General features: G+C 44.8%; 1 protein-coding gene across 3 annotated transcripts in view; it reads left to right on the top strand.

Annotated features, from left to right (window-relative positions):
• The window catches only part of PARP4 (poly(ADP-ribose) polymerase family member 4), a 221,456-nt gene that overhangs the window by 20,971 nt on the left and 177,020 nt on the right, over nt 1-23,465 (top strand). For all 3 annotated transcript variants that reach the window (XM_075851621.1, XM_075851620.1, XM_075851619.1), the window contains exon 4: nt 7,005-7,068. In XM_075851621.1, the coding sequence (XP_075707736.1) occupies nt 7,005-7,068 (64 nt within the window). The remainder of the gene's footprint in view (nt 1-7,004; nt 7,069-23,465) is intronic.

Raw genomic sequence — 23,465 nt, 5'->3', positions numbered from 1 at the left:
TGAACTTATTCAAAGAATTAAACACCAAAACATCCTGTGACAGGGAGTTCAATAGTCGCACTGCTCTTACAGTAAAAAATCCCCATCTGTGATGATGGTGAAATATTTTCTCCTCTAGACGTAGAGGATGCCCCCTTGTTACAGGCCTAAAAAGATCATTAGAAGGATCTCTCTACTGTCCAATTATATATTTGTACATTGTAATTAGATCGCCCCTAAGCCGTGTTTTTTCTAAACTGAATAGCCCCAAGTTTGTTAACCTTTCTTGGTACCGAAATCCACCCATTCCCTTAATTGCATCGGTCGCCCTTCTTTGCATCCGTTCTTATTCAGCCATGTCTTTCTTATACACAGGTGCCCAAAATTGTACATAATATCCCATGTGCAGTCTGACTAGTGATTTGTATAGAGGCAAGACTGTGTCCTTGTCATGAGCATCTATACCTCTTTTGATGCATCCCATGATTTTATTTGCCTTGGCAGCAGCTACCTGGCACTGGTTGCTAAAGGTAAACGTACTGTCCCCTAATATCCCCAAATCTTTTTCAGTAGCAGTTTTACCCAGTGTTTTACCATTTAATGCATAATTGTAAAATTTGTTTCCTTGGACCTTACATTTATCGACATTAAACTTAACTTGCCATTTTTCTGCCCAAACCTCCAGCTTCCCCAAATCCCTCTGTAGTATTACATTATCCTCCTCTGTGTTGATTACTTTACAGAGCTCAATATCCTCTGCAAATACTGAAATTATACTCTGTAAACCCTCTACAAGGTCAATAATGAACATATTAAAAAGAAGAGGGCCCAATACTGACCCATGTGGAACCTCACGAAAATAATTTATCCCCTATCCACAGCAGGTGTGGCTGCCAAGACACCCAGAAAACAACTGATTTTGTGGGATAGGATAATCCACTTAATTAGTGCTGCAGCCTCTTCATTCTAAGGACAGTCCCGGTAGGTACCAGTGGTCAGTCAATTGATCAGGAAGCAATGACATTTTTGGACTGGCTTCACACATAGCATTTTGCTGTGTTCTTATGCAAAACAGCCTCTTCATCATCTACCATCGTGGTAGATGATAAACAGTCTGTTTTGTTTGGAGCGTGCCATTATATGCCCAAAACCCCTGAGGACACTGCATTTGCAGCGATACATGTCAGGACGGCTATATTAATCCTATTTTAGAGCAATGTTAACAGCTGACCTTTACTATTGACTACAGTTAGTACCTTTACTTAGTGATAGCTGATCTATACTATTGACTACAGCTAGCACTTTTACTCAGTTCTTATGATTTGCATTGGGTTATTCCTATCTCTTGTATGGCATAGGAACTTTGATACTAATACTATTACTGGTCGGCACACATTGTAGTTTTAAATTCTATGTTGTTTGTCCCTACTTGATTTAAATAAAGGTATTTTTTACAATTTAACTATTCTACTAGGTAGCAAGTAGTTGGGAAAAAACAGGTTTCTATTGCCTCTGGCAATTTTTCTATATATTCTTCGTTTTTTTACCTGCCAACTACTAGGGTCTTTTTCTATTTTTGTGTTAAGCAAACAAAGGAGTGGACACAAAAGAAAAAGATGCATCTGTCTTTTATTTATACCCTTTCTTCCTTTTGGATCCATTTCTGACTTTGGATAAAAAAAAAACTGAGCCAAAAACTGCCCAAAAAACCAGCATCAAAACATGTGTGATCCTGGCCTAATGCTAGCGTTTTTAGAAGCATTTTTTCATGCAGTTTAAAATGCCAGAAAATATCTATGTGCGCAGGAAGCCAAATGGTCAATATCGTCAAGCTGGTCACAGTAGCTACAGTAGATGGCTTTAAAAAAGGCTTAGATAATTTTCTAGAACGAAAAAATATCAGCTCCTATGTCAATGTGTAGACATTTTGTTTAATTAACTGGTTGCCGACACAGGACGAGAATGCTCATCCTGAGCGGTGGGTACTTTGCGCATTAGGACGAGCGGGTGGCGATTGTTGCTATGGCAACCAGGAAGCCGGTACTAGGCTTCCTGGTTGCCAAGGTACGGTAGCCTATTAGGTCCTGCCCGAGGCAGGACCTAATACGCTAACTGTCAAATGAAGAATGACAGTTGCGATGCACTGCACTACATAAGTAGTGCAGTGCATCGTACCGGGGATCAGAAGACCAGATCTTCATGTCCCCAGGTCAGTGTAAAAGAAAAAGTAAAAAATGTGAAAGAAAAATAAATAAATAAAAGTTAATAAATAATAAATAAATAATAAAAACAACACTTGCCCTGTTTCCCTGATCAACTCCTTTATTATTAGAAAAAAAATGAAAATATGAAAAAAAACTATACCTAATAGGTATCGCCGCATTCGGAACGGCCTGATCTATAAAAATATCGCATTATTTTTACCGCACGGTGAACACCGTAAAAATTTTTAATAAAAAACTATGACAGCATTTTATTTTTTGGTTATCTTGTCTCAAAATTTTTTTTATAAAAAGTAATCAAAAAGTTGCAAGTAACGCAAAATGGTACCAATAGAAACTACAGTTCTTCATGCATAAAACAAGCCCTCCCGCAGCGATATCAACGAAAAAATAAAAAAGTTATGGCTGTCAGAAATGGCGACACTAAAACATGATTTTTTTTAGAAAAGTGTATTTTTATTGTGGGAGCGTAGTGAAACGTAAAAAAATGAAATAAATTTGGTGTCGCTGTAATCGTATCGCCTCGCAGAATAAAGTTAACATGTTGTTTATACTGCACGGTGAACACTGTCAAAAAAAACAAAAAAGAAACGTGCTGGAATGGCTGTTTTTTGGTTTCCTCATCTCCCAAAAAATGGAATAAATAGTGATAAAAAAAATCGCATGTACCCCAAAATGGAACCAATAAAAATTACAGCTCGTTCCACAAAAAAAGCACCCTCACACAGCTCCGTCACCGGAAAAATAACACGTTATGACTCTCAAAACGCAATGATGCAAAATGATTCTAAATGACGGCCCAGACTCATTTTTAGGTCCAGTAGAATTTCACTAAATATCCCACATCGTCATTTGGTGGACCCCACAGGTGGACCCTGTAGATGCAGCGGAGATGAGGAAATTTTAGGGCCTTGTGCGGCTTATAGGGCTAGTGAAGAAGTCAAAGATTAGGCAATACTGGAGTGCAGATATTTTGTATAATACCCAATAAACCCTGCCTGTGTATAAAGGATTGGTTCAAAGCGACCACACCAATCCATGGATTATTCATTCTCCCCATTATTACATCATCCTATTATGACCTGTTGCACTCCGCCCAGTTTACATATACCCTGATGTACTCCGCACAGATTACATATACCCTGTTGCACTCCGCCCAGCTTACATATACCCTGATGTACTCCGCCCAGCTTACATATAGCCTGATGTACCCGCACATATTACATATACCCTGATGTACTCCGCACAGCTTACGTATAGCCTGATGTACCCGCACATATTACATATAGCCTGATGTGCTCCGCACAGCTTACATATAGCCTGATGTACCCGCACATATTACATATACCCTGATGTACTCCGCCCAGCTTACATATACCCTGATGTACTCCGCACAGCTTACATATAGCCTGATGTACCCGCGCATATTACATATACCCTGATGTACTCCACAGTTTACATATATCCTGATGTACTCCACCCAGCTTACATATACCCTGATGTACTCCGCCCAGCTTACATATACCCTTGATGTACTCCGCCCAGCTCACATATGCCCCTACATTATAAGCTGATATACCACTAATACTCCAAGCAAAATCTGCGCTTCAAAAGCCAAATGGTGGTCCAACTGAGCCTGGCAGTGTACCCAAACGGCAATTTATGACCACATATGGGGTATTCTGGAGAACCCGCTTAACAATTTATGGGATGTGTGTCTACGGTGGTACAAGCTGGGCACAACACATTGGGCACTGAAATGGCATATTTGTTGAAAACAGCCATTTTCAATCTGCAACATCTATTGTTTACTAATTTTTGCAAAACACTTGTGCGGTCAAAATGCTCACTACACCCCTAGATCAATTCTTTGAGGGATCTAGTTTTCAAAATGTGGTAATTTTTCGGGGGGTACCACTGTACAGGTACTATAGCTCAATGCAACATGGTGTCAAAAAACAAATCTTATAAAATCTCCACTCCAAATACTAAATGGCGCGCGCTCCTTCCCTTTAGAGCCTTGCTGTGTGTCCAAATAGCAGTTTATGACCACGTGTGGGGTATTTCCCTACTCTGAAGAAGTTGCTTTACAAATGTTACGGTGCTTTTTCTCCTTTATTTGTTGAGAAAATGAAAATTTTTTAACTAATGCTACGTCTTATTGGAAAATAATGTAATTTTTCATTTTCACTGCCCATTTCTAATAAAATCTATGAGACACCTGTGGGGTCAAAATGCTCACTACACCCCTAGATGAATTCCTCAATGGGTGTAGTTTGCCAGATGGAGTCACTTTTGGGTAGCTTCCACTGTACTGCTACCTAAGGGGCTTTGCAAAAGCGACATGGCGCAGAAAAACCAATCCAGCAAAATCTCCTCTCCAAAAGCCAAATGGCGCTCCTTCCCTTCTGAGCCCTGATGTGTATTCATACAGTACTTTATTACCACATATGGTGTATTTCCGTACTCTGGAGAAGTTGCTTTACAAATGTTACGGTGATTTTTCTCCTTTATTTGATGAGAAAATGAAACATTTTTACCTAAAGCTACGTCTTAGTGGAAAAAAATGACATTTTTCATGTTTACTGCCCAATTCTAATGAAATCTATGAAACACCTGGGGGGTCAAAATGCTCACTACACCCCTAGTTGAATTCCTCAAGGGGTGTAGTTTCCTAAATGGAGTCACTTTTGGGGGGTTTCCACTGTACTGGTACCTTAGGAGCTTTACAAATGCGACATGGTGCCGAGAAATCAAACCAGCAAAATCTGTACTTCAAAAGCTAAATGGCGTGCCTTCCCTTCTGAGTCCTGCCGCTACCCCAAACAGCCGTTTATGACCACATGTTGGGTATTTCCGTACTCTGGAGAAGTTGCTTTACAAATGTTGGGGTGCTTTTCATCATTTATTTGTTGAAAAAATTAAAAATTTTGAGGTAAAGCTACATGGTATTGGAAAATAATGTAATTTTTCATTTTCACTGCCCAATTCTAATGAAATCTATGAAACACCTGTGGGGTCAAAATGCTCACTACACCCCTAGATGAATTCCTCAAGGCGTGTAGTTTCCGAAATGGGGTATTTTTTGGGGTGCATCTTTTGTTTCGGCACCACAATGACATGGTGCTTGAAATATAATCTAACCTGACATGGTGCCTGAAATATAATCTAAGAAAAGGAAGGCCCTAAAATCCACTAGGTACGCCTTTGCTTCTGAGGCCAGTATTTCAGTCCAGTAGCGCACTAGGGCCACATGTGGAATATTTCTAAAAACTGCAGAATCAGGGCAATAAATATTCAATTGTGCTTCTCCGGTAAAAACCTTCAGTATTACAGGAAAAATGGATTAAAATGGAATTTCTGCAAAAAAAATGACATTTGTAAATTTCCCCGCTACTTTGCTTTAATTCCTGTGAAACGCCTAAAGAGTTAAAAAAAACTTTCTGAATGCTGTTTTGAATACTTTGAGGGGTGCAGTTTTTAAAGTGGGGTGATTTGTGGGGGTTTCTAATATATAAGGCCCTCAAAGCCACTTGACAACTGAACTGTTCCCTAAAAAAATGGTTTTTTGACATTTTCTTGAAAATGTGAGAAATTGCTGCTAAACTTATAAGCCTTGTAACGTCTTAGAAAAATAAAAGCATGTTCAAAAAATTATGCCAATCTAAAGTAGACATATTGGAAAAGTTAGCTAGTAACTATTTTGTGTGGTATAACTATCTGTCTTACAAGCAGATACATTTGAATTTAGAAAATTTTGGTGTTTTTCACACAAAAATATTGAATATATCGACCAAATTTTTTCACTAACATAAAGTACAATATGTCACGCGTTATTACCACATAAAGTAACACACGTCAGATTTAAAAAATGAGGCTCTGTCATTTGGTCCAAAAGTGGCTCAGTCCTGAAGGGGTTAAGGGGTTAATCCCTTCTTTTTTCCCATCTCTTGGTTGAACTTGATGGACATGTGTGTTTTTTTTCAACTCTACTAACTATGTAACTATGTCAACAACAAAGGTTTGCTTTCTGCTGGTGGCAGGCATCGCAGGGTTTTATTCTATTCCAAATTTTCCAATGAGGAACTGTAATAAATTGAAGGGGTTACATTGTTAACAATTTAATAAAAGGCCATTGCTCAGTTTTGAGTGGAATTGTTCTATAACAAAGCCTAGTCAATGCTCCATATCTTCTACAATTCTGCTTGTATTGGTGGATTCTAAAAAATAAAAAAAAAATAGCTGATGTTACACTACTTTTTTTTAGATAACACCTTTTTCTTGAAAATCTATTATCCAAAAGCCGAATATTAAAGCCAATAACAGAAAAATTCACATTATTCCTAGTTGTGGTGCACCAGTATCTCCCCTTGTGCATTATGAGGGTGCGCGCCCCGTTGATGAATCTGGCGTAGACAGAAAACAATGTCACGGTTTGGTTTTCTGAGACTTTTCTATGTAGAAAGCCACACCCACTTTTTAAGACCCTTGCATATGTCAGAAAAAGTAGCATACGACCTTTATTAATACAGCATTTGACCTGGACACCATATTTTTCTATGCATTTAAATACATTGTTTTCATAAGATACAAAACTTTAAAAAATTATTATAATCAATGAAACGCTAATCCTGTAACACATACACAAAACGCTAATCCTGTAACACGTTTACTTGGTCTTCAAAATATTTATATCGAGAAGTAGATTTGTGAAGATTTCAGTAAAACGGCGGAAACTACTATTGAAATATCAATTAAAATTATTTTGTCTTCATTTAATTTGCTTTTTTTTTTTTTTTTCAGAGGAAAAGAAAAAACAATTTCTTAACAAATTTATAGCTGTAAACAAGAAAGAAACACTGGAAAGGTATTAATAGATATTTATTGCATTTCTTCCCACCCTTTGTGTCACAAGCCCTGTAAATAGCATTCCCCTCTTCCTGCACAGGCTCCTCTCTGCTCTCTTGTCACTTGTAATTGTCTGAGTATGGCATGAGTGAAGTGACTGTTACAGAACCTGCATGTCCTGCATTCTGCTTAGATTAGAAAAATAACACAGTTTATTCCTTTTCAAATCTTATAGTCCAAGAAGGAGCCCATTGAACTGAGAGATCCCCTTCATGTTTATATTACAGCTATACGGGCAGGGGCGTAGCTAGAGGCTCATGGGCCCTGATGCAAAAGTTCCTATTGGGCCCCCCCGCAAACTTCCCATGGCCGACGGTCCGCAGCTTTCAGCTGCATCACTGGGTCTCCTAAGTGACCCAACAATGCAGCACTAGCAGCCAGGGGCGTCACTAAGGACTTAAAATGTCAGGGGAAATCGCAGCAAATACATATGTGTCCGCCCAAAAAAAATGTGTGTGTGTGTATAGGAGACAACATATCTATAACACTATGACTCTATCAACTATGGATAGGATTAGATACATTGGCTCAGCAGACAGTATCACACATGACAGGATTAGATACAGTGGCCCAGCAGACAGTATCACACATGATAGGATTAGGTACAGTGGCCCAGCAGACAGTATCACACATGATAGGATTAGATACAGTGGCTCCGCAGACAGTATCACACATGACAGGATTAGATACAGTGGCCCAGCAGACAGTATCACACATGATAGGATTAGGTACAGTGGCCCAGCAGACAGTATCACACATGATAGGATTAGATACAGTGGCTCAGCAGACAGTATAACACATGATAGGATTAGATACACAGCTCAGCAGACAGTATCACACATGATGGGATTAGATACAGTAGCTCAGCAGACAGTATCACACATGAGAGGATTAGATACAGTGGCTCAGCAGACAGTATCACACATGATAGGATTAGATATAAGGCCCAGCAGACAGTATCACACATGATAGGATTAGTTACACTGGCTCAGCAGACTGTATCACACATGATAGGATTAGATATAAGGCCCAACAGACGGTTTCACACATGATGGGATTAGATACACAGCTCAGCAGACATTATCACACATGATAGGATTAGATACAGTGGCTCAGCAGACAGTATCACACATGATAGGATTAGATAAACAGCTCAGTAGACAGTATCACACATTATTGGATTAGATATAGGGCCCAGGAAGACAGTATCACACATGATCGGATTAGATATAGGGCCCAGCAGACAGTATCACACATGATCGGATTAGATACAGTGGCTCAGCAGACCGTATCACACATGATCAGATTAGATATAGGGCCCAGCTCGATGACATTGCGGCTCCGGCGCTGGACCCAGGAAAGGTAAGAATAATCATTTTGCTTCTTTATGCGTTACTAATTATTTTTCTGTGTTTGTGTTTTTTTAAAAGTTCGGTTGTTGGACTACTTCGGATACGAGGACTACTTCAATGACAGCGTTTTTTTATTCTCAATAAAATGGTTAATCGGGGTTGTGTTTTTCTATTTCAATAAAATATTTTTTCTATGTCCTTGTATTTTTTTTAACTTTATTATTACCGCCTTAATAATGGCCGCTGGCTGATTGACAACCTCCATTACTAAGGCCGCCCCGGTGGCCGACCATCACTACAGATGGTCAGGTACTGGATCATTCCCGACTCTTCCCAGCACCCCTGGTGGCGGTGGGTACCGGGGTAATAAAGGGGGTTAGTGTTAGCCTCTGCACCGGCTAACACTAAGCCCCGCCTTAGCAATGGATGCTGTCAATCAGCCGGCGGCCATTACTAAGGCGCTAGTAATATAGTTTAAAAAAAACCACAAAGACATAGAAAAAATATTTTATTGAAATAAAAAAAAAAACACACAGCCCTCATTAACCATTTTATTGATAATAAAAAAAGCCGTAATCAAAGTAGTCCTGGAATCCGACGTAGTCCAACGACCGAACCTGTAAGAAAACACACAAAAAACGATTAGTAACACATGTGTTAGACTTAGATACAGGGCCCATGTGTGATACTGTCTGTGGGACCCTGTATCTAAGCCTACCACAAGGTAGGCTTATTAGATAAAGGGTCAAGCAGACAGTAATCTTATACAGTATAAGATTACTGTGTGCTGGGGCCCTGTATCTAAACCTACCATGTGGTAGGCTTATATACAGGGCCCATCAGACAGGATCACACATGGGCCATGTATCTAAGCCTACCATGTGATTGGCTTAGATACAGGGCCCAACAGGCAGCATCACACAATCTGTGATCCTGTCTCATGGGCCCTCTAAGCCTGCTACATCGGAGGCTTAAAGGGGTTGTACAGTCCCTAAACATTGATGGCCTATCCTCAGGATAGGCCATCAATAGCTGATGTGTCGGGGTCCGGCTCCCGGGAGCCGGCCAATCAGCTGTTTTGAAGGGGCCACAGCACTCGTACGAGAGCTGCTTCCTCTTCATTTCCCCTACTCGCTCACACTGTGAATCGCCGACACGGATTCAAAGTGTGAGCAAGTGACCGGAATGAAGGGGGAAGCAGCTGTTGTACGAGTGCTGCGGCCCCTTCACAACAGCTAAATGGCCGGCTCCCGGGAGTCGGACCCCGCCAATCAGCTTCAGCAGACAGGGATATTAATCTTACCCTCCTCTTCAGCCGCGGCGGAAGTTATGTCCTGACTCTATCCGGGATCACGCTGTTGTGCGCGGCGCATAGCGCACAGCGCTGTGACGTCAGGACCTCCGGAACCAGGAAGGTAAGTACTGTCAGTTACTATAGTAACAGGGGCCCGCGACCCGAGTTACTATAGTAACTTTATTGATGTGGTGAGGGGGGCCGCGGGCCCCCTGGCTTCGGGGCCCGTTCGCAACTGCGACCCCTATAGCTACGCCATTCTATACAGGACTCTCTTGAGAGTGGTAGGGTTAGTAAAAAGCAGACAAGCAAGCTGACTCTCCCACAGAATTAGAACAGCAGCTTACAAGATGGACTCTCTTAAAAGACTCGCCACAGCATCTCAATGAGATTTCAGTCAGGAATTTGACTCAGGCACTCCAAAACATTAATTTTGTTTCTTTTGAGCCATTCAGAGGTGGACCTGCAAGTTTATGGAATTGCTAGAGCAATTCCCCAAAGGCAGCTGGAGACAGTCTGGCTCAAGTGTACAGGTAAATCAGCTAACTCAAGTCCGTCACCACTCTGGTCAGCAGAGTCTAAGGCTACTCTATCATCTTCACCAGAGCCCGCCGCAAGGCAGGTTGAATTTGGCTGCATAGAACCCAGGTTGCTTTTTACAGAATAAGGCATTTAACAGGAGGTGCACATGCAGACAATACCAGAACGGATAACCAGAAAAGCCACAGGGGTAATCAACAAGCAGAGTTCAAAACCAGGAGATACTAAAAGTCCAAATCGCAAAACAGAATAATACCAGGAGTTGCAGAGGTCAAAACCAGCTGAGAGCAGAATATCCAAATCAGTGAGCAGAGGGTAAATCCAAAGACAAGCCGAAGTCCAATTCCAAGAGTCCAAATAGTCAAGGTGATTCAAGGTGTTAACAGGAGCTTGGTCAGACACAAGAAATGGGAAAACTGAACCGATTCGAATACTCCAATCTTAGCCCTGATGGGTTGCAGGCAGAGAAATGAGATTGTCTCTGCATCTCAAACCAGGGCCACCCAGTAGCTTTGCTAGGAGTCATGACAACCTTAAAGTGACGGACGTTTCCGAACAGGGACATTGTGATTCATGATTTTCTGATAGAGAGCCGAATTCATGGTTCCATCAATTATGACTACTCGTCCAGGTCCTGCAGAAGCCAAGTAGCCCCAGACCATCACCCTACCACCACCATATTTGGCTGTTGGTATGATGTTCTTTTGGTGGAATGTGGTGTTTGCTTTACACCAGATATAATAAGATCTATGTCTTCCAAAAAGTTCCACCTCATAAGTCCACAGAATATTATCCCAAATGACTCTTGGGTGTCATTTAGATTTTCTTTGGCAAATGTGAGAAGAGCCTTTCTTTTCTTTCTGGTCATCAGTGGTTTGAGCCTTGCAACTTATCCATGGATACCATTTTTTGCACAGTGTCTTTCTAATAGTGGCATCATGTACATTGACCTAAACTGAGGCAAGTGAGGCCTGCAGTTCTTTATATGTTGATCTGGGTTCTTTTGTGACCTCCTGGATGAGTCCTTGATCCGCTCTTGGCTCTAGGATGGCCAATCCTGGGAAGGTTCACCACTGTTCCAAGTTTTCTCCATTTGGATAATGACTCTTGTCACGATCCGTGGGTATGTGGACCCACTGGTCTGCACCTCCGTAGCGGAGAAGCAGGTGGCCAAACAACAGTCTATACAATGTCCTAATACAAGAGTACCTGTAATAATCCAGACAGTAGCAGAGGATTAAGCACAGATGAAACTTTAAGGTAGATGACACCACACGTGGCGGATGATATCAGGCATGGCAGATGACATCAGACATGGTGTATGACAGCAGACGTGACAGATGGCACAACACGACTCCAACACTCGATAAGGCTCAGGAACAAACACAGCACGGGATACAGAATACAGGTAGCAGGACACGTGAACACTGGGAACAGGATAACACTAAGGGACCATTTGCTAAGACTAACATGGGAATACACAACAACGCTCAGGCAAGGAGTGAAAGGTAAGAGAGACTTTTTATAGTCCAGGGTGATCATGGGCTAATTAGTAATGTTTTTAATGTGCGCGCGCTCTGCCTTTAGGTCCGGCCGCACGCGCCCTAGAGAACACTGCAGGGCGGAGAGGAACACAGTGCCGGCATCTCCTAGGAGGGCGATGCCGGCCTGAACTAGGAAGTCTGCGGTCACCGCCGTCAAGGGGTGAGCAGGGACGACGGACCGCGGAGGTTACTGTAGTCCCTCTTACGCCCCTCTTCTTGGATCAAGAGCGTGAGGAATTTTTTAATGAGGGTAGGGGCACTAAGGTTCTCTTCTGGCTCCCAGGACCTCTCCTCAGAACCAAAACTTCTCCAGTCCACCAAATAAAAAGTATTTCCTCCTACTTTCTTGTAGTCCAGGATCTCCTTTACTTCGAACACATCAGAAGAACCTTCTGGGAGCAACTGCAGGACTAGGAGTTTTACTGTAGCGGTTCAGAACCACAGGTTTCAAGAGAGACACATGAAAGGAGTTGGGGATTCTGAGAGTAGAATGCAGCCAAAGTTTATAGGAGACAGGGTTTATCTGTTGCAGCATTTCAAAGGTCAGAGGAACGTGGGAGCAAAATTATACGAGGGTACCTCCAGGCGAATATTCCTTGATGACAGTCAGACTTTGGTACCAGGAAGAAACTGAGACGGCTCTCTTCTTTGTGCATCCGCTTTTCGCTTCATATGTTCGTCTGCCAGCAGAATAGAGGACCGGGTGTGCTGCCAGATTGTAGCGTCCATTGCCACGGACCGTCGGGATTACTCACCCCCCCGGCGGCCGCAGCCATGGATCTGTGAGAGCTGGCCCACATTTCCTCCCCAGGTGACACCAGCGCTCACTTCCGCTGTGTCCGCGCACATGGGAATTATCATTAATTAGCCCATGATCACCCTGGACTATAAGAAGGGCCCTGACCCTTTGCCCATTGCCTGAGGGTTGTTGTGTTTTCCTATGTTAGTCTTGCAAATGGTCCCTTACTGTTATCCTGTTGCCGTTGTTCACGTGCCCTGCTACCTGTACCCTTTATTCCGTGCGATTTGTTCCTGTGCCTTAAACCTGTTGGAGTCGTGTTGTGCCACCGGTTCCGCCTGCTGTGTTACACCACATCTGGTGTCTTCTGTCAAGGTCCCATCTGTGCCTAGCCGTTGCTACTGTCTGAACCACTACAGGTACCCTTGTGCTTGGACTATTTATATATTGACTTGGTACTTTGTTAGCCAGGTGCTATCCCACTACAGCGGTACGGCCCAGTCGGTCCACATACCCACAGATCGTGACGGTACGTTCAGGCCATGGACCCCGCTGGTCAACCCAAGACCATGACGACGTCACAAGCCTTCCAGGCAGACGTGCGAGACCTTCGGTCAAGCCAAGACCAACTTCTCCTGGCAGTGAACTCCATTACACAGCAACTAGATGCGCAAGCTGCAGCCATCAGGGCACCTGCTCCTGTCCCTCCGTCTGTTCCTCCTATTACACCTGGCAGTACCAGTACCGACTCCCGATTCTTGCTGCCACTACCTTCAATGGAGGCCCGAGTACCTGCATGGGTTTTTTGAACCAGTGCCAGATCCACTTCAGCCTACATGCCAAAGCATTTCCGTCTGGTGGTGCAAGGATCGCTTTCATCATCTCACTCCTTACTGCCAAGGACCTAGCATTGGCGAATCCTATCTGGGAACGTCCGGGAGCAGAAACCCGTGACTTCCAGTGTTTCCTACAGACTTTCCGCTCTGTATTTGAGTGACCTGGGTGAATCTCATCTGCTGCTGCATCTTTGCTGACCCTTCGCCAGGGAGACACCTCCATGGGCGAGCATGCCATTCAGTTTCACACCCTGGCGGCAGGGCTGTCCTGGAACAATGAGGCCTTGGTGGAGACATTCTGGCAGGGACTGTCTTCCGAGATTAAAGACGAGCTTGCCGCTCGTGATCTGCCACCGACCATGGATGACCTCATTCTTCTCACCACCCGGATTGACATGAGGATCCGGGAGCGATCCCAAAAGGTTTGTTGGGAGAGAAGACTTCCCAGGCTGGCTCCTACTTTCCAGAAATCCCTGTTGCCCTCACCAGTTGTTCCACCAGAAGAGCCTATGCAGGTGGACCGGTTCAAATTATTCGTCCAGGAGAAACAACGCAGACGCACTTCGGGACTTTGTCTGTATTGCGGCCTCGGAGGCCATGTTGTGTGTTTGTGCCCTCAGAAGCCAAAGAACTCCAAATGCCTAGGATTGGTTGGATAGACAACCCTAGGCGATACAGCGCTGAATAAAAAACTCTTTAAAACTATCCATCCCCGTGACCAGCGAAAAGACGCACCAGGTATCTGCCTATCTGGACTCTGGATCCGCAGCTAATTTCATCCAAAGGACCTAGTAGATCTTCTCCGGTGCCCACAGTCCCTCTGGACAGGTCTTGGCTGTTGCCTCAGTGAATGGACTGCCTCTGCTCGATCCAATTGTATCTGAGACCAAACCGCAGAAGCTCCAAGTTGGAGCCCTCCATTCGGAGCTAATTTCGTGACTTGCCCTGCCCAAAGCCGTCAACCCTGTGCTGCTGGGCCTGCCTTGGCTTCGACTACATGCCCCAGTCCTGGAATGGAATTCCGGAGAGGTTCTCCAATGGGGCTGTAAGTGTCTCAATCGCTGTCTGTTGCAGATCCATCCGGCCCAGCCTTCTCTGCCTCAGTCGTTCACTGGATTACCTCCTCATTACTCTCAGTTTGCGGATATCTTCAGCAAGAAGGAGGCTGAGACGCTGCCCACACCCCGGGGCTTATGACTGCCCTATTCAACTGGTTCCTAATACGTCCCCTCCTCGTGGACCGGTATACCCTCTCTCCTTGCCAAAGACTCAGTCTATGTCGGCCTATATCAAGGAGAACCTGGAGAGGGATTTCATATAAAAATCCTCCTTCCCGGCCAGGGCCAGGTTCTTCTTTGTCAAGAAGAAAGACGGATCTCTTCAGCCTTGCATTGACTACCGGGGCCTCAATCAAATCACGGTCAAGAACAAATATCCGTTGCCACTAATTTCCGAACTATTTGACCGCAGACATGGAGCCAAGATTTTCTTTAAACTAGACCTGCGTGGGGCTTACAACTTGATCCGTATCCGCCGTGGTGACGAATGGAAGACGGCATTCAACACCTGAGACGGGCACTATGAATACCTGGTAATGCCCTTTGGTGTGTGTAACGCTCCCGCGGCCTTCCAACAGTTCGTCACTGACATCTTCCGAGATCTCCTCTATGTTTGTGTTGTGGTCTATCTCGATGACAATTTGATTTTTTTCTCCAGATCCAACGACTCATCGGAGACATGTCCGTCAAGTTCTGCTGCGATTAAGGGAGAATCGCCTGTATGCCAAGCTGGAGAAGTGTGTGTTTGAGAAGAATTCTCTACCCTTCCTGGGCTACATCATCTCGGATCAAGGCCTCAAGATGGATCCTGAGAAGGTAATGTCCATCCTGGAATGGCCAGGTCCTCAAGGCTTGAGGTCCATACATTGTTTTTTTGGGATTCACCAACTTCTACCGGCAGTTTATCCCAAACTTCTCTTCACTGACAGCTTCCATCTCTACCCTCACCAAAAATGGTGTTAACACCAAGGTGTGTACTCCAGAAGCAGAATCTGCATTTAATAGCCTTAAGAGTGCCTTTACGTCAGCCTCAACCCTCCATCACCCTGATATATATCGACAGTTTTAGTTGGAGGTGGAAGCCTCCTCTGTTGGTGCAGGTGCACTTCTGTTCCAGAGAGGTTCCAAAGGGAAGGCAGTGGTATGTGGCTATTATTTTAGACTTTTTTCTCCCGCAGAGCACAATTACTCTATTGATGATCTGGAGTTACTGGCCATCAAATTGACTCCGAAGGAGTGGAGACATCTACTAGAGGGCGCAGCCATCCTGATATATACCGACCACAAGAATCTCACCTATCTCCATTCGACCCAACGGCTGAACCTCCGTCAAGCCAGGTGGTCGCTGTTCTTCGCCCGGTTCCAGTTTGTGCTCCACTACCGTCCTGCTAACAAAAATGTGAGGGTCGATGCCTTGCCCAGGTGTCGTTGATCTGTCCTGTATTATTTCTGTAAATCCTCTGCAAGTTAGAGACATTCCTCCGGGGAGGACTTTTGTGCGCCTGGCAGACAGGAGGAGAATCCTTCGCTGGGGGCACAGATCCTAACTGGCTGGGCACGCTGGTGCTAGTAAAACCCGAGATCTGATTGCCCATCATTTCTGGTGGCCCACGCTGCCCAAAGATATTGTGGACTTTGTATTGTCCCGCACTGTGTGCGCTGCCAACGAGGTTGCTCACTCCAAGCCTGCTGGTCTGGACCAACCTCTGCCTATGCCCAATGCTCCCTGACAGCATATAGCAATGGACTTTGTCACAGACCTTCCTTCCTCTGCTGGATGCAATACGGTCTGCGTAGTGGTGGACCGGTTCTCGAAAATGGCTCATTTTGTTCGGCTGACCGGCCTACCTTCTGCTTCTCGACTGGCTAACCTATTCATCCAACACATCTTCCGCTTGCATGGCTTGCCTCTTCATATCGTGTCTGATCGGGGGTTCAGTTTACCTCGAAATTCCAGAGAGCCCTCCTAGATGTGAAAACTCCTAGATGTGAAGTTGGATGTGAAGTTGGAGATTTACTCAGCCTACCATCCCCAGTCCAATGGTCAAGTCGAGAGGATTAACCAAATCATGGAGAATTATCTACGGCACTTCATCTCCATGCAGCATGATGACTGGGTACAGCTTCTTCCTTGGGCCGAGTTCTCATACAACAACCACACAAGTGAGTCCACTGCTTCTACACCGTTCTTCATAGTCTATGGCCAACATCCACAAATTCCTCTTCCTGTTTCAGCTACGTCCCAGGTGCCCGCAGCTGACTCTGCATTCAGGGACTTTCTACAGATCTGGCAGCGGTCCACTATTCTGCTGGTAGTCGACCACATGAAGCGAAAGGCGGATACTAGAAGAAGAGAGCTGCCCCTGTATTCACCAGGTACCAAAGTCTGGCTGTCCTCAAGGAATATCCGTTTAAAGGTACCTTCGTACAAGTTTGCTCCCAGGTGCCTCGGGCCTTTTGAAATCCTACATCAAATCAACCCTGTCTCCTACAAGCTTCGGCTGCCTCCTACCCTTAGAATCACCAACTCCTTTCATATGTCCCTCCTGAAGCCTGTAGTCCTCAACCGCTACACAAAAACGCATAGCTCTGCAGTTGCTCCCAGCTGTTCTTCCGATGTATTTGAGGTTAAGGAGATCCTGGACTTAAAAAAAAGTAAGAGGAACTTTTTATTTTTGGTGGATTGGAAAAGGTTTGGTCCAGAGGAGAGGTCCTGGGAGCCAGAAGAGAACCTCAATGTCCCTGCCCTCATTAAGAAGTTCCTCTCTCGGTCTGGCCCCAAGAAGAGGGGGTGTAAAAGGGGGGATACTGTAGCTTCCATGGCTGCAGACTGTCGGAATTACTCACCCCCCAGCGGCTGCAGCCATGGATCTGTGAGCTCCGTTCTGCTCGTGCCCGGCCTTAAAGGGCCAGCGCGCACATGGGAATTATCATTAATTAGCCCATGATCTCCCTGGACTATAAGAAGGGCCCTGTCCCTTTGCTTATTGCCTAAGCATTGTTGTGTTTTCTTATGTTAGTCTTGCAAATGGTCCCTTAGTGTTATCCTGTTCCCGTTGTTCATGTGCTCTGCTACCTGTACCCTATATTCCAAGATATTTGTTCCTATGCCTTAAACCTGTTGTAGTCGTGTTGTGCCACCGGTTCCACCTGCTGTATTACACCACGTCTGGTGTCTGCTGTCAAGGTCCCATCTGTGCCTAGCGTTGCTACTGTCTGAACCACTACTGGTACCCTTGTGCTTGGACTATTTATATATTGACTTGGTACTCTGGCATGCTGCTATCCCAGTACGGCCCGGTGGGTCCACATACCCACATATCGTGACACAGATTTGTAGAAAGTCCCCAAATGCAGAGTCAGCTGCAGGTACCTGAGATGTAGCCAGAACAGGAATTCATAGATGTTGGTTGTTTACAATGTAGAACGGTGTGGAAGTAGTGGACTCACTTGTGAGGTTGTTGTATGAGAACTCGGCCCATGGAAGAAGCTGTACCCAGTCATCATGCTGCAGTGAGATGAAGTGACAAAGATAATTCTCCATGATTTGGTTAATCCTCTCGACTTGACCATTGGACTGGGGATGGTAGGCTGAGGAAGTCCAATTTCACATCCAGGAGTTTACAGAGGGCTCTCCAGAATTTTGAGGTGAACTGAACCCCTCGATCAGACACGATATGAAGAGGTAAGCCATAGAAGTGGAAGATGTGCTGAATGAAGAAATTTGCCAGTCGAGCAGCAGAAGGTAGGCCGGTCAGTGGAATAAAATGTGCCATCTTCGAGAACTGGTCCACAACCACCCAGACAGTATTGCATCCTGCTGAAGGAGGACGATCTGTGACAAAGTCCATTGCAATATGCTGCCAGGGAGCGTTAGGCACAGGCAGAGGTTGGAGCAGACCGGCAGGCTTGGAGTGAGCAACCTTGTTAGAGGCACAGACAGTGCAGGAAGAGATAAAGTTCACATTATCCTTGGGCAGCGTTGGCCACCAGAAATTACGAGCTATCAAATCTTGAGTTTCACGAACTCCAGCGTGCCCAGCCAGTTTGGAGCTGTGTCCCCCAACGAAGGATTCTCCTCCTGTCTGCCAAACAAACAAAAGTCCTCCCGGAGGGTTGTCTCTCCAACCAATCCTAGGCACTGGAGTTTTTTGGCTTCTGGGGACACAAACGCACTAAATGGCCTCCGAAGCTGCAATACAGACAGAGTCCCGAAGTGTGTCTGCGTTGTTTCTCCTGGACTGACAATTTGAGTCAGTCCACTTGCTCCTCTGGTGGAACAACTGATGAAGGCAGCAGAGATTGCTGGAAAGTAGGAGCCAGCCTATGGAATCTTCTCTCCCGGCAAACCTCTTGGGACCGTTCCCAGATCCTCATGTTAATTCGGGTGGCTAGAAGAATGAGGTCATTCTGGGTAGGTGGCAGATCTCGAGTGGCAAGCTCGTCTTTAATCCCAGAAGACAGTCCCAAGGCCTTGTTGTTTCAAGTTAGTTCTGCAACCAGGGTACGGAACTGATTGACGTACTCGCCCACAGAGATGTCTCCCTGGCGAAGGTTCAGCAGGGATGCAGCAGCAGAAGAGTCTCTTCCAGGTTCCTCAAATAATGTACGGAAAGTCCGTAAGAAACACTGTAAGTCACGGGTCTCTGGTCCTTGATCTCAAATGGGATTCGCCCATGCCAGGGCCTTGCCAGTAAGGAGAGAGACTATGAAGGCCATCCTTGCGTCATCAGAAGGGAAGGCCTTTGCATGCAGTCGGAAGTGGATCTGGCATTGGTTCAGAAATCCCCTGCAGGTCCTCGCATCTCCGTCATAGCGAGATGGTAGTGGCAGGGAGAATCTGGGGTCAGCACTGGTACTGACAGGAGGTGTAGCAGGAGGAACAGCAGGAGCAACAGGAGCTTGTGCCGTGATGACTGCAGCTTGCACATCCAGCCGATGTGCAATGGCGTTCACCGCCTGGAGGAGTTGTTCCTGTTGTGACCGAAGGTCTCGCATGTCTGCCTGCATGACTTGTGATGATGTCATGGTCTTGGGTTGACCAGTGGGGTCAATGGCCTGATCGTACTGTCACGATCCGTGGGTATGTGGACCCACTAGGCCGCACCGCTGTAGCGGAGTAGCAGCTGGCCAAACAACAGTCTATGCAAAGCCTTAGTACAAGAGAACCTGTAATAGTCCAGACAGTAACAGAGGCTTAGGTACAGATGAAACTTGATGGTAGATGTTGCCACACGTGGCGGATGATATCAGGCGTGGCAGATGACACCAGACGTGGTGTATGACAGCAGGAGCGACAGGTGGCACAACACAACTCCAACACTTGATAAGACTCGGAAACAAACACAGCACGGGATACAGGTAGCAGGGCACGGGAACACTGGAAACAGGAGAACACTAAGGGACCATTTGCTAAGACTAACATGGGAATACACTACACCACTCAGGCAAGGAGTGAAAAGGAAGAGATCTTTTTATAGTCCAGGGTGATCATGGGCTAATTAGTAATATTTTTCATGTGCGTTCGCTGGCCCTTTAAAGCCGGGAACGAGCGCGCTCCCTAAAGAACAATGCAGGGGGGAGAGGAACAGAGTGCCGGCGTCTCCTAGGAGGGAGATGCCAGCCTGAACTGGGAAGTCTACGTCGAGGGGTGAGTAAGGACAACGGACCGCGGATGTTACAACTGTCACTGTGGTTCGCTGGAGTCCCAAAGCCTTAGCAATGGCTTTGTAACCCCTTTTCAGATTGGTAGATTTCAGTGACTTTGGCGTTTGTATTTAAATCTCTTTAAAATGTGGCAACATGTGTTGCTTTTTGAGACCTTCTACCCTGTTTCACATTGCCAGACAGCTTCTATAGAAGTGAGGTTTAGATTCAATAGTAATCAGGCTGTAATCAAGCCTGGTAGGCCAAACAACAACACACCATGCTCTCCCAGCATCAAAGACCTGGCTGTGTCCAAAAGAAGCGAATATAAGTAATAATGAAAAATACCTGGGGTATTAGTGATCATTTTGGCCAAAAGGACGCAAGCTCGCAATCCACGACAAGGATCCCCAGACTTGCGAGTCCCTAACTGGAGCGAAAAGCTCCTGATGTACAGACAAAACAGATAAAAACAAGGACATTTATGCAAAAACACCGAAAAAGGCCATACTTACAAATGGACACAGCCAGGTCAGAAACGCTGATGAAGGCGAGTGAGCAGGTGCTTTAAATAATAATAGCCACTCCCACTAGTCTTGAGGGGAGAGGTATGTGGTGCATGGGATGTGTAGTAAGAAATAATAAATGAATAGTGTATGTGCAAGTGTAATAATGTAAGTGAAATATAGGGGGCAGTAATGAGTAAAGTGCCTAAAAAATAAATGAATAATGGGATGCAAGTGTGTGAAACATGGAGGGATAGTGTGTAAGTCATGAGGCGCAACGTGACTAGCCAGGTAGAAGCCTATTTGTGACGCCTTGATAATTCATAGAGCGGGCTACCCTGCTTGCTAGGCCAAACAACAACACACCATGCTCTTCCAGCATCAAAGACTTGGCTGTGTCCAAAAGAAGCGAATATAAGTAATAATGAAAAATACCTGGGGTATTAGTGATCATTTTGGCCAAAAGGACGCAAGCTCGCAATCCACGACAAGGATCCCCAGACTTGCGAGTCCCTAACTGGAGCGAAAAGCTCCTGATGTACAGACAAAACAGATAAAAACAAGGACATTTATGCAAAAACACCGAAAAAGGCCATACTTACAAATGGACACAGCCAGGTCAGAAACGCTGATGAAGGCGAGTGAGCAGGTGCTTTAAATAATAATAGCCACTCCCACTAGTCTTGAGGGGAGTGGTATGTGGTGCATGGGATGTGTAGTAAGAAATAATAAATGAATAGTGTATGTGCAAGTGTAATAATGTAAGTGAAATATAGGGGGCAGTAATGAGTAAAGTGCCTAAAAAATAAATGAATAATGGGATGCAAGTGTGTGAAACATGGAGGGATAGTGTGTAAGTCATGAGGCGCAACGTGACTAGCCAGGTAGAAGCCTATTTGTGACGCCTTGATAATTCATAGAGCGGGCTACCCTGCTTGCTAGGCCAAACAACAACACACCATGCTCTCCCAGCATCAAAGACCTGGCTGTGTCCAAAAGAAGCGAATATAAGTAATAATGAAAAATACCTGGGGTATTAGTGATCATTTTGGCCAAAAGGACGCAAGCTCGCAATCCACGACAAGGATCCCCAGACTTGCGAGTCCCTAACTGGAGCGAAAAGCTCCTGATGTACAGACAAAACAGATAAAAACAAGGACATTTATGCAAAAACACCGAAAAAGGCCATACTTACAAATGGACACAGCCAGGTCAGAAACGCTGATGAAGGCGAGTGAGCAGGTGCTTTTAAATAATAATAGCCACTCCCACTTGTTGTTTGGCCTAGCAAGCAGGGTAGCCCGCTCTATGAATTATCAAGGCGTCACAAATAGGCTTCTACCTGGCTAGTCACGTTGCGCCTCATGACTTACACACTATCCCTCCATGTTTCACACACTTGCATCCCATTATTCATTTATTTTTTAGGCACTTTACTCATTACTGCCCCCTATATTTCACTTACATTATTACACTTGCACATACACTATTCATTTATTATTTCTTACTACACATCCCATGCACCACATACCACTCCCCTCAAGACTAGTGGGAGTGGCTATTATTATTTAAAGCACCTGCTCACTCGCCTTCATCAGCGTTTCTGACCTGGCTGTGTCCATTTGTAAGTATGGCCTTTTTCTGTGTTTTTGCATAAATGTCCTTGTTTTTATCTGTTTTTTCTGTAATCAAGCCTGGTTGTGGCTAGTAAAATTTAAACCAATTGTCAACTGAATTTGGTTAACTGATTGATTTAGTAGCTAAGGGGGCAAATACTTTTTCACATAGGGCTAGGTTAGGCTGAACAGCATTTTTCCTTCAATAAATGAAATAATTTAAAAACAGCATTTTGTGTGTACTTGGGTTATCATTGCCTAATATTAAAAGTAGTTTAATAATCTGAAACATTCAAGTGCGGCAAATATTCTAAAATAGAACAAATTGGAAAGGGACAAATACATTTTAACAGCACTGTATATATTATTGATGATGACATGCCTAACTGAACCTATTAAGGAACCTAAAGCAGACCTGTCTGCTTAAAATGATGCCTTATCTAAGGGCTGTCTATTACAGTTACAGGACTGCACTCTTAGTAGATATAATCGTGCAAAAAAATGTGTGCCGCTTGCCTAATAGGAGCGATATGAGAATACAGTTGACTCATAGCACTCCCCCCACCATTCAGGCCATTAATTGACAGGCTGCTGTGTATACACAGAAGTCATTCAGTCACCGCAGAGAGGGGCAGGGGCAGCGCTCTCCTCATGTATACGCCAAACTCATAATTATGAGTCTACTGTATTCTTTTTTTAATTGTATTATGGGTCCGCTTTATCTTTTTAGCCAAACAGCACAAAGAGTGTTTGTGCTCTTTGGATAATAGGAGTAAGGACCTATAATGTGCCTCCCTTACATAGGGCAGCATATTAAAAGGGTTCTCTGAGCATTTTATATTGATGCCCTTATCCTTAGAATAGCTCATCAATATCAGATCGGTGGGGGACCAACTCCTACCCACTCCGCCGATCAGTTGATGGAAAGGACAAACGCCACGGCCTCTTCATATCTTACCAGGCACTGCATTGTACTCATCCATAGCAGCTGTGCCTGGGACTGTAATTGTGGTCCTATTCGAGTGAATAAGGGTATGTTCACACACACTAATTACGGACGTAATTCGGGCGTTTTTGTCCCGAATTACGTCCGAAAATAGCGCCTCAATAGCGTTGACAAACATCTGCCCATTGAAAGCAATGGGCAGACGTTTGTCTGTTCACACGAGGCGTATATTTACGCGCCGCTGTCAAATGACGGCGCGTAAATAGACGCCCGCGTCAA

Source organism: Rhinoderma darwinii, chromosome 2 (assembly GCF_050947455.1).
Source record: "Rhinoderma darwinii isolate aRhiDar2 chromosome 2, aRhiDar2.hap1, whole genome shotgun sequence".
Taxonomy (NCBI): Eukaryota; Metazoa; Chordata; class Amphibia; order Anura; family Rhinodermatidae; genus Rhinoderma; species Rhinoderma darwinii.
The sequence above is the reverse complement of the archived record's forward strand: the minus strand, read 5'-3'. Positions and strand labels throughout refer to the sequence as shown.